The sequence below is a fragment of the Ursus americanus genome, chromosome 3 (genome assembly GCF_024610735.1).
Source record: "Ursus americanus isolate L20-20 chromosome 3, mUrsAme1.1.p, whole genome shotgun sequence".
Lineage (NCBI taxonomy): Eukaryota > Metazoa > Chordata > Mammalia > Carnivora > Ursidae > Ursus > Ursus americanus.
This window is the reverse complement of record NC_142129.1, coordinates 53,060,349-53,073,150: the sequence shown is the minus strand read 5'-3', so window position 1 is coordinate 53,073,150 and position 12,802 is coordinate 53,060,349. Positions and strand designations below refer to the sequence as shown.

At 36.8% G+C, this 12,802-nt stretch overlaps 1 protein-coding gene across 1 annotated transcript in view; it reads left to right on the top strand.

Moving 5' to 3' along the window:
• The window catches only part of ABCB5 (ATP binding cassette subfamily B member 5), a 120,662-nt gene that overhangs the window by 87,781 nt on the left and 20,079 nt on the right, over positions 1-12,802 (top strand). Inside the window, exons 20-22 of the mRNA XM_045793653.2 lie at positions 4,029-4,232; positions 7,481-7,581; positions 8,448-8,588. Of these exons, the coding sequence (XP_045649609.1) occupies positions 4,029-4,232; positions 7,481-7,581; positions 8,448-8,588 (446 nt within the window). The remainder of the gene's footprint in view (positions 1-4,028; positions 4,233-7,480; positions 7,582-8,447; positions 8,589-12,802) is intronic.

Below are 12,802 nucleotides of genomic sequence, written 5' to 3'. Positions count from 1 at the left end.
ACTCAGAATATTGCAGTGAAACTATCACTACTAAACCCTAAAATATTGTGTGGTAAGACAAGTCAAGATATTCAGCTTCCAATTTTGACAAAAATAGGAATAAAGATGGTTAAGTCTATAAGACCAAATGAACTTCATCATTGACCATACCGGTCCAATAATATGTGATAAATTATTTTCCACAAAATACTTGCTGATAAGTAATACAAGGAATAAACCGAGGCTCTGAACATCTTACATTTTCACAAACTTTGTAGATTTGTCCAAGTAAACCTTTTTTTCTACTCCACAAATATTTTTATCACCATTAGTTGTAACATGTCTTAGCAGATTCCACTTCAGGTTATAATGACTTCCTTTTCATTCAACTTCTTAGAATTATTATCACCTATAGTTGATCCACACAGACCATTTATAGCAGCAAATATTTTAGTCACTTCAAATTCAGCAGTGGCTCCTCCAAAACCAACAACTGAGCAGTATCAGTAACATATGTCAATCCATCAAGAGCCGCGGAAAACTATTCAAAAAAATATACCTGGTTTTTGATTGACTATTGGTGTTGCTGCAGTGTTGTCAACTATTTGAGCAACTGTTCTCACCTCAGGGCTAATCGTCTGAACACATTTCTTCCACAGCTGCAATTAAACATGATTTAATTAACTCACTATTCATAAATGATTTTCTTTGCTTAGCCAATGAATGAGCCACTCAGAAACTTACTTTGGTTTAAGCTTCATCTTCACTTTTTAGTTTAATGAAGAAATTCTACTAAAATGAGATATTCCATTTTAAATTTTCTGAGTTTTCTAAATGTTGCTTTCCTGTGAATTAAGAATATTGTGATGAGTGCCTAGCTGGAAATTTTGACCTATTTTGTATATGCTATATAGTGTCATAATAAACACAATATGGTGCATCTCATCAGAAAAAGTAATCCACAGTCCACTATGCCTTAAAAGCAGGACATTCAAGGTCTACTCTTCTCTTCATTTCTTATTTTTAGATGATGGATATACAATGGTAATTTTTTAAACTGAAATAAAATGTCATAGTACAGCAGTTCATGTGGCACTAAACATGCTCTCAAATTACAATTGCATCACAGATTTGTAGCACACCGAGCAGCAGTACAAAGTGAGGACAGTGGCACATATGGTTACTCTAGCAACTACTCAGCTCTATCATTATAATTCTAAGACAGCCACTCACAATAGGTAAAGAAAGGGCGTGACTATGTTTTACTAAAGTAAAACTTTATGGACCCTGAAATTTGCATTTGTAAAATTTTAATGTGGGTCTTTTTTATATGTTCCTTATCTCTTAACTTTTTGAATATGTTATCCAGTGATAACTTTTATTGTCATTATTTTTCAATTGATTGATTTTTAAGCCATCATGGGTCCTGTTTTGCTTTTTTATATATCTACTAAATTTTGACTAGATGTCACACATTGTGAATACAACATTTTTGGGTGCTGGATATTTTTGTATTTCTATGAACATTCTTGCTTTGTTCTGGGATTCAGTTAAGTTACCTGGGAACAGTTCAGTCATTTGGGTCTTAATTTTAGGGTTTGTTAGGCAGGACTAGAGCCTACTACTGAGGAAAGAACCGTATCTACTCTACCCAATATCCTGAGGGCATGAGGTTTTCCAGTCTGGCTGGTGTGAGGGAGCACTGTTCCCAGCCCTCACACAAGCACTCTCAGCTGAATTCAAGGAGGACCCTCTGCAGATATCCAGATTTCTCTTTCTGTTTGCCTCTCTCTTCTCTGGTGTTCTGTGCTATAAACTCTAGCTTCCTTAGCTGGCCTAGATTCTCAGTTTTGTCTACTTAATTTAAGAAGTCTGTTGGGCTCTGTTGTAGTTTGCTCACCCTACACTCCAGCCTGGAAGCTCTTTCAAGAGCCAAACTGGAAATAGCAGAATACCAAATGAGTCTTGAAGCTGAAGCCAGATAAATATTTTAGTAATAAGGCAGAGCCTTGGGAGATACGGGACTTTTTATTATTGTTATTTTTTTAATTTTACTTATTTATTTGAGAGAAAGAGTGTGTGAGAGAGATCATGAGGGAGAAGCAGACTCCCCACTGAGCAGGGAGCCCAATATGCAGGACTCAATCCCAGGACCCCAGGATTATGACCTGAACCAAAAGCAGACGCTTAACTGACTGAGCCACCCAGGCTCCCTATTGTTGTTATTTTAATTATGATACTAACTTGAGGGTACTTTAGTGAAATCTGATATAACCTTCTAGAGAAGCAATTTGATAATATCTATCAAGCATGTAAGAGTATATACCCTTTAACATATAACTCTAGTCTAGATAATTAACATTAGGAAATAAAAGATGAGCATAAAGATTTTGCACAAAGATGCTCATTACATCTTTATTTTTAATAATGAAAAGTTGGAAGCAACCTAAATATTTTTTGAAGACTATTTAATCACCAGGAAAAAGCTTGCAGTATAATGTAAAGGGATAAAAGCAGGATACAAAGCTACATACACACAGCAATCCTAATCTGAATGTGTATGTGTATTTGTCTGGAAGGATGTAAATTTTAACATTATCAAAACCTTTTCCAATGGTCATATCTTCATGATCATAACAAAATAAATATTTTAAAATGTGAATTGCTATTGTTATTGATTATAGCTGTTTTTCTAGGTAAATGGAGTCTCATTTTTTTATCTGAGCACTAAAGGAATTTAACATTTCAGTTTATTACTTATCATGTGTCCCACTGAAAGTTGATTCAGAAAATATATAGTTCTCATAAAATAGTTATAAAGATATTTCTACTTATTTGGGAATTTTTCAGAATTTCTTTTAAGTTACCTTATACCATAATGTTTCCAGCTCCTTTCTGATATATTTTGATAATGCTGCTTTAAACCATTGGTCAGTGAAACCAAATAAAATGCAGAAAATGAAATACAACATATGATATCAAAGTATACACCTTAATGAATAGTATCAATCATTCGATTCAGCACTACTAGGTATAGTTACTAAGAGTATAGAAGGAAGGGGAATGTTGAGTTTTGGAGCCCTCTTATGGTGAGTTGCACATCCATGTGTGGTGGCAGCCTGGTGTGGGAAAGCCAAGCCAGAGCAGAGGGAGAAGCGTATCCATACAGGGAGAAGCAGGGGCCGTCATATCAGAGAGTTTGATCACATAAATCAATTAAAGAAAATGAGAGCCAATTTTCTCGCTGTTGCGAAGGGGATAACAAATATAAGAAGGAAGAAAGTTGAAAATAACTTCGTGGTGTTGGATTGGAATTGGAGGTATCAATGTGAATTCATGATTCATATAAATAGAGAAGTATAGATTTCAGTTTGTGCCTGCATCTACACACACACACACACACACACACACACACTTCCCCAGTTCTGTCCACTGATATGCCATTAATAATGAGCACAACTAACACCATATATTGACTTCTAAATAATATTATCCACCAAAAGGAGGAACCAGGACTCCTTGGAGAAATGATAGATTCCAGGGGTAGAGCCTGGAGAATCTTTCTGTGTCAGAAAGTAAGGACATATTCAGAGAATGATAGGGACATGTCAAAGCACAACATCCAATATAGATAGACAAAGCAGGGCTCCTGGGTGACTCAGTCCCTTAAGCGTCTGCCTTCGACTAAGTTCATGATCCCAGAGACCTGGGATCCAGCCCCATATCACATCAGTCTCCCTGCTCAGGAGGGAGCTTGCTTCTCCCTCTGGCCACTCCCCGTGCTTGTGCTCTCTCTGTCTCTCTGTCAAAAAAATAAATAATCTTTTAAAAAATAAATAAATAAAATAGACAAAGCATAATGACTCCTTAGTAGAGGACAGTTTTTTAAATATGGGTATTATTTAATTTCTAAGTACAAGTTCAAAGTAAAAATGTAAGTATAAACCCTAAAAAAAGAAAGCCTGCCTCATTTTGTAAGAAACTATAATAGGAATTCTTATAAATTTAAAATTAATTGACTTTTTTCCCCAAAATCTGTCTTACTATAGGCAACAGGTTCAAGGATTGGTGTCTTAACACAAAATGCAACTAACATGGGACTGTCAATTATCATTTCCTTCATATATGGGTGGGAGATGACACTCTTGATTCTGAGTATTGCTCCAGTACTTGCTCTGACAGGAATGATTAAAGCCACAGCTATGACTGGATTTGCCAACAAGGATAAGCAAGAACTTAAGCATGCTGGGAAGGTAAAATAAAGACTTGTTACCATCATAACATTTTAAGAGGAAAACAATGAGAGTTCCCAGTTTTACAGTATGCTAACTTAATTTCTTAGGTATCTGTAAAGTGGTGTATATGTATTGAAATGCGTACAAACTAGTTTAGGATGGGGTGTAGATATGCTATAGTAATAGGATTTGTGATGTAGAGTGTAGGCTCTAGAGTCAAATTGGCTGAATTAGATTTCAGATTCTATTACTAACAAATGTGTGATATGAGCAAGTTGTCAACTTTCTGGACTTCAATTTCTTCCTCTGTAAAGGGAATAATAATAACACCACTTGCAGATTTTTCTAAGTATTACACAAAACACTCAGCATTATTATATGCAAGACACTTAGAATAGTGTCTGGAAGACAGTATGTACTCCGTAATGCCAGCCATATTACCATATCAGGAGGGAAATTGCTAACATCATGATTCCACATTCTCTGATCATTGAACAATTAAATTTTCTTTAATGATTTTATTTTATTTCTCAAAATGTACAGGAAATAAAACAGTTAGTGAATATAAGGCAATTTGCTGTTACTGACAGTGCCTAAAATAAGGTTTTAGAAATAAGGACCATCTTTATATTGACCAAAATGAACAACATTTTAATTACTGGGAAAATGCTTCTCAGGAACAATCATATTTATAATTTAAAAAGTCATTGTATTGGAGGTTTAGGGGACATTAGTATTGTAGTTTCATAACACCTAAGAATTGAAAGAAATGTCATTTGATCCAGCCGCTTACCCAAAGAAAGAATCACTTGAACAACATCCCTGTAAAGTGTCCATCTTTTACCCATCCTTTCCCTCCAGTGGCAAGCAGTGCATTACTTTCTCATGCTGCCTACCCTAGAATAGCCTTTGGATGGCAGGCAATTTTTGGTTTTGGTGTTTGTTTGTTTGCCCGTTTGTTGGTTGCCTTCTATCCTACCTTTCTTGGCTTTCATCTCAATAGAGATCCAAAGCCTATTTCTCATAGCAGCCTTTAGGAAACTGCATCATGTTAACTGCCAAGTCTTCTCTTAGTCATCTATCCACAGGTCTTTAAGCTATTCCTCTCATGAAATAGTTTCAAAGACTTTTATCACTTGGGTGAACACCCTCTGAATCTGAAAATGATTTTAATACCAGTTATGGTCCATATCGCAGTGACTATCACAGTTGGAACATTATAAGTACCATGAATATTCATTAATTGGGATACCAAGCACATGACTCATTGAAATCTGGTTTGTGTGACCCTTGGACCTTTCCACCTTCCTTGGACTAGATAAGGACCCTTGGAATGTCTGCTTGGGCAGTACAGACTAAACTATTTAGCATATATTTGCCTCAGAGACCGTGAAAAGTTGTTTGGCCCTCCCTGTGGTGCAAATTATCACAACCTCCAAATTAATGGGGCCCTAACTAATTATATTTTACTCATCTTAATTTTTATATCATGAGCTTTAATTGTATATGTTTCCTTCAATTTTTCCTTTTTGGATAATTTTAATAACCCCAGACTATACAATCAGTAACTCTAATCAAACAATCTGTGTCTTTCTCAAAGTAGGTTTTAATCTATTTACCAAACACCAAAACTTAGAATAGGGTCCAATAAAACATATTGGTCCTTCTTCAGTTGCATGTGTGGATTTGGACAAATCACCAACTGTTTTACTTCTCAGACTTAAAATAGCTGTATTAGTTTTTTGTTTTTTTACAGAAGACTATTTTCTAGGATTCTATAATGATATTAGTCCTTTCTCCATTGTGAAAAATGATCACAAATATTTTTTTGCTCATTTTTTCCCTCAAGGTTTCAGCATTTTTACCCATTTTTCTTGCATACTACAGTGTATGTTACAAATGGAGGTTACTTTGAGCTTACTCTGAAATTAATGAGAATTTAGAACAACTCAAAGTCAAAATTGAGTGCAGAATCTAGCTGTCCTGCCCACCATCTAGAAATCTGGTTCTCTCCTGTAACCCAAGTTATTCCTTAAATAACACTGGGTGATGACCATCTAGGTCTTGCTCTGTCCCACAGTCTACTCTGCATTGTGGAAATAGAAGGCAAAAGCAGGAAGTTTCTCTTTCAAGTCAACATGTGTTCTCATGTCCAACAAGTTATTCTAAGCCAAAAGTGTCCTCCATTTCAGTTCTCATGTGATTATTCCTTCTTTTCAAAAATTATAGAAATATGGAAAAGCATTCAGGCACCTGGGTGGCTCAGTCAGCTATTAAGTGGCTGACTCTTGATTTCAGCTCAGGTCATGACCTTAGGGTCCCGGGATTGAGTTCCAAGTCAGGCTCTGCACTCAGAAGAGAGTCTGCTTGAGGATTATTTCTCTCCCTCTCCCTTTGCCCCTCCCCCTGCTCATGCATGCTCTCTCTCTGTCAAGAAAGAAAGAAAGAAAGAAAGAGAGAGAGAGAGAGAGAGAGAGAAAGAAAGAAAGAAAGAGGACATTAAATTTAAATTAAATATCTTTATTTTTTTATTTTTTTTTTTAAGATTTTATTTATTAATTTGACAGAGAGAAACAGCCCGCTAGCGAGAGAGGGAACACAAGCAGGGGGGTTGGGAGAGGAAGAAGCAGGCTTCCAGCAGAGGAGCCTGATGTGGGGCTCGATCCCAGAACACCGGGATCACGCCCTGAGCCAAAGGCAGACGCTTAACGACTGCGCCACCCAGGTGCCCCTAAATTAAATATCTTTTTAAATTCACAGACATCAAAATGAGAAATGGCTGTAACTTATACAGCATTTAATAGCCTTACCCATATTACTTTACTGCAGTGTTCCTGAGGTTTTTTTGGTTGCTATTTGTATTTTTGTGCTAGAATCAAATAAGTACTTATTTGATTCTGTCTGCTGTGTTCTTGAATTATCTCATAATTTCTTTGCATAATTACATATGGACATAATGCTAATGTTTGATCTCCCTGCTTATGGAACCAATTTAAATAGAAATTCAATGAAGACTCCAAGGGGACTGAATTTAGATTAGTGGACTAAATCTTTTCCAAATAAATTTTCTTGAGCTTATTATCCTAAAATGTTATTTTCCTGTCTTGTTTTTGGGAAAGAAAAAAAGAAACTAAGAAAATTTGTCAGGAAAACTGATTGACTTAATGCTATACTTAATATGCCCCCAGTATAAATGACTGGAATTCACAACCAGAGTTTAACCATTACTAATTTTATTTCTTTATTTTATTGTCCTATTTTATAAGATAGCGACTGAAGCTGTGGAAAATATTCGGACTATAGTGTCATTAACAAGAGAAAAAGCCTTTGAGCAAGCGTATGAGGAGAAACTTCAGACGCAGCACAGGTGATTGTAGATTCATACTGACTTCATTAACTATAGTTGTCCCTGTAAAGACAGTCTTCATGGACAACAGCAGTGGTTTGCCTGCCAATTCATTTGCTCTGGAATCTTTCCTAATAATGGTATATCATAATTTCTTATTTGACTTCACGAAGAGAAGACTAGAAAAAGCAATTGAGAACAACCACAGGTAGACTATTTTAGTTCTCCCATGTTGCTATGAACTACTACTAACTATGCACATTTTTTATTACTTTCCTGAAACAAAGTTGAGGAAATAACATATTCAAGAAAGAAAATAAGATTGCTCAGCCCTTTATATTGAATTTCTAAAATAGTTCACATTTTAAAATGAATGTATATATGACAAATGTAGTCACTCCTTTTAATTTTAAGCTAGCCCTCCTTATCACATTTACTTAGTGATACTATTTGTATTACTTTATCAGAGAGATAGCTTTGTACTCTTTTACACTCATGCTTGTGGTTGATACCACCCTTTAATTTCCACTACTTATTGTGCTAGTGAAAGGTTATGATAGAAAATATTTCTAAATACTTCAAAACCAAATCTCCTCAACTCTTTCATTAGCTGTTCATTCACAGACCTTATCCATTCATTTGAAAGTAGACAGAGGCAACTTTGCAATGAACTATAGAGTATAGAACTATAGAGAGAATCATTATATTGTCTGTTTTCTCTATAATAATTCTCATTTTTAAAAACTCACTTTCTCTTTTATTCTTAGAAAAATGTATATTCCTTAAATGATAACATGTCTAGTCTTCTTTATTCATTGCTCTACATTTATTAAAATGAACTTGCTACACCTTATGCCTCATTACTTAGTAAATTTTGTGCATTTCAGAAATACCTTGAAGAAAGCACAGATCTTTGGAAGCTCTTATGCATTCAGCCATGCTTTTATATATTTTGCCTATGCAGTGGGGTTTCGATTTGGAGCCTATTTAATTCAAGCTGGACGAGTGACCCCAGAGGGCATGTTCGTGTAAGTTGTGCAAATATTTAAATCCTGTAAATGAGTGATGTACTTAAACTAACCAGAAGGATGCCTACTTTATACTTCATTGATCATTTAAATCACATATGTGGGAAATACATGCTGAAAAAGTTTTTAAATATTACTTTGTTATTTAATATCTCTAAGTGCAGTCTACCTGGTAAACTGATACTGGTGTAGTATCAGTAGTCTGAGTTAAACTCCAGATGAATTTCTCCCTACTTCAGTTTACTAGAATGTGGGAATGTAGGGGTAAAATATGCCTTGCTGTCATCTATTCCTTCAAGAATTTTTAATACTTCATGGAACTCCCAAGGGGGAGATGGCATTATCAAATAAGACTGTACATTTGTGAGGTTGAGTTCCTTGCTAAGCAAATTGCTCCGGAAGAAACACATATAAATGAGTGCTTCCATTTAGAAAAGTAACATTTGGAATTGATCATGGCATCCCAATGAAGCTGCCTCTCCTTAAGGCATTTGTTTGACCATGGTAGAGAGTTGCTTTACTTTCTAGGAATACCTAACTTCAACTTCTGAAATTAGAAAAATTAATTTTGAGTGTTAATTCTGAACTTCCTAAGACTCCCTAGGATGACAGAACTTTGCTAATCTGTATCGTAAATGTCACTGCTAAATATTTAGAGCTAGAGAAATCTATACAACAGGAGTAATGTTATGTTTTTTTACAAGCCCACCAAAACATACACATCAAAGCAAGGATCAGCCTCTTCAGAATACTGACTTGGGAGATTACACCTGTTCTACACATGCTGTCATTTGGCAAAATATGTTGGGAACTCCCCTTTTGGATTTTCCTCCCAAGACTCATGCACATTCTTTTGAATTCCTCAGTGATGGCACATAGCTGTACTTTGAGGATATATTCAATTTGAGGAAATGACAAAAAGTCATTTGAAGCCCGGGCACCTGGATGGCTCAGTCAGTTGAGTATCTGCCTTCAGCTCAGGTCATGATCCTGGGGTCCTGGGAAATAGCCCCATGTTGGGGGGAGTCTGCTTCTCCTTCTCCCTCTGCCCCTCTCCCCCACTCGTGCTGACTCTCTTTCTCTGAGATAAATACATAAAATCTTTTTTAAAAAAAAGTCATTCGAAGACAAATAATTTCAGAATAATTTGCAATAATTTTTGGTTTCTATTCATGTGATTATTTATTTATTTATTTATTTATTTATCAAGTACTAACTGGGTTCCCAGGAAGTTTTTTTGCTAGGCACTCAGAAGAAAATAGTCCACAGTTCACCAATCCAGTATTCCTGAATCTTACATGACTATAAGCCTCCTTAACAGTTTCCTGGAAGCAGATTTCCTTGTAAAATGGAATATCTGTATTTGAAATTTCAACAGAAATTGTAGCCTCCTTGTTCTGTGTTTTCCTACACTTTATTTTTTTATTATATTATGTTAGTTAGAATGGCAAAAATTGACAAGGCAAGAAACAACAATTGTTGGAGAGGATGTGGAGAAAGGGGATCCCTCCTACATTGCTGGTGGGAATGCAAGTTGGTACAGCCACTCTGGAAAACAGTGTGGAGGTCCCTTAAAAAGTTAAAAATTGAGCTACCCTATGATCCAGCCATTGCACTACTGGGTGTTTACCCCAAAGATACAGACGTAGTGAAGAGAAGGGCCATATGCACCCCAATGTTCATAGCAGCATTGTCCACAATAGCTAAATCGTGGAAGGAGCCGAGATGCCCTTCAACAGATGACTGGATTAAGAAGATGTGGTCCGTATATACAATGGAATATAACTCAGCTATCAAAAAGAACGATTTCTCAACATATGCTGCAACATGGATGGCACTGGAAGAGATAATGCTAAGTGAAATAAGTCAAGCAGAGAAAGACAATTATCATATGGTTTTCCTACACTTTAAAACAGTGTGCAGTATTCCATGTATGAATACATAAACCATAGTACAACATTTAGTATTGGGCTTCATTCTGATTACACAGACTAATTTACTTAGATTAATAAGAAGCCAAATGTAGAATCACTTACAGTAATTTATTCAGCTCACCAGCCTGCACTAAATTAGCAAGTTTTTCCATTGGTTCTAATGTAATACAGGCAATCACAAGCTTAAAAGTTGGTTGTATTCCAGGTGCCTGGGTAGCACAGTCGTTAAGCGTCTGCCTTCGGCTCAGGGCGTGATCCTGGCGTTCCGGGATCGAGTCCCACATCGGGCTCCTCCGCTATGAGCCTGCTTCTTCCTCTCCCACTCCCCCTGCTGTGCTCCCTCTCTCGCTGGCTGTCTCTCTCTGTCAAATAAATAAATAAAATCTTTAAAAAAAAAAAAAAGTTGGTTGTATTCCAAAAGTTTGTTTGCAAGCCAAATGTTTGACTCAGAACATATTTTCCTCATTTTACTCTGAACTTTCTGCAGCCATCTTTAAATCCCTAGGGTCTCATTTATTCAGGGTTATGGTCTTTAGTATTAGTTGAAGGCTAGCCAATTAAATATATTCATACTAATGTAGGACATCTAATGATTTTATCAGTTCTCAAAGAAGAATTTTCATATTTAAAAACCATTGTAGGTGCACCTGGGTGGCTCAGTCAGTTAAGCATCTGACTTGGTTTCGGCTCAGGTCCTGATCTCATGGCTCATGAGATGGACCCCACATCGCGTGGGCTCTGAACTCAGCGGGAGTCTGCTTGGATATTCTCTCCCTCTGCCCCTTACTCCACTGGGGCATGCTCTCTCTCCCTCTTGCTCTCAAATAAATAAATAAATTTTTAAAAAGAAATAAATATAAATACATTGAAAAACTTGTTATAAACCAAATTAATTTCTAATGAGTTAACTGAAGGTAGAATAACAAAGCAGTCAAGAGAGAACCACCTTGGGGCTCCTGAGTGGCTCTGTTGGTTAAGCATCCAACTCTTGATTTCAGCTCAGATCATGATCTCAGGGTCTTGAGGTCAAGCCCTGCATTGGGCTCCAGGCTAAGCATGGAGCCTGCCTAAGATTCTCTCTCCCTTTGCCTCTCCCCACACTTTCTCTCCCTCTCAAAAAAAAAAAAAAAAAAAGAGAGAAAGAGAGAGAGAACCACCTCATCTTTCCATCACCAAACTCACCAGGCTACCACATGGTCTATCATGCCTGTCATCTCTGTGGAAGAAGTAACTGTCTCTATTTATGATGAGTTCCAGCAATTTCCAGCAGTCATCTCTTCACATTAGTTTTCCTGTCAGTACTATTTTTTTGCTTTATAATCATCTGTCTAATAAAGAAATCTCTTCCATGACCCTAAGTCCCCTTCCTCCTATTTCCAGTGGCTCTCTGCTCTCCTTTGCAGCAAAACAAATTCCAGAGTTGCCTATTTTTGTTCTCTATGCCATCTCATCTCCACAGTCTTTCCTAAATTCATTACAGTCAAGCCTTGATTCCCACCATGCCACTTGTTATCAGAGTCACCACTGTCCTCCATCTCACCCACCCAGACAGTCATCCACTGTCCATTCTCCCATCTACCTAATTTGACCACTTAGCAGCATTTGATACTCTCCTTCCTGAAACATTTTCTCTAGGCTTTTCTTCCTTGTCATTGACTCTTCCTCTTCTGTTTCCTTGACTGGCTCCTATTTTTCCTCAAAATCATGCTAATTACAATCATGCCTGCAATTGACATCATACTGTTTCATACAATAATCACTGTAAGAGCAAACCCGGATTGAGTCCTTAATATTAGGGATTTGTCATGTATTATCTGCTTAATCTTCTCAACTACTATGTGCAATATGATTCCCAGTTTACAGATGAGGAAAATTAAGACTCAAAACTCAGGGCGCCTGGCTGGCTCGGTCAGAAGAGCACGCAACTCTTGATCTTAGGATCATGAGTTCAAGTCCCATGCTGGGCGTAGAGATTACTTATATAAAAACTTAAAAACAAAAATAAAAAAAGATTCAAGATTCAAGTTACCTAACTTGCCCACAGTCACAATTCAAGATGGCAGAGATGCTGTTAGCAGCCTTTTTTTAATCATTATTGTCATTATGATTATTATTACTAATTCTTTTTTTTTTTTAAGATTTTATTTATTTATTTGACAGAGAGAGACAGCCAGCGAGAGAGGGAACACAAGCAGGGGGAGTGGGAGAGGAAGAAGCAGGCTCCCAACAGAGGAGCCTGATGTGGGCCTCAATCCCAGAACTCCAGGATCACGCCCTGAG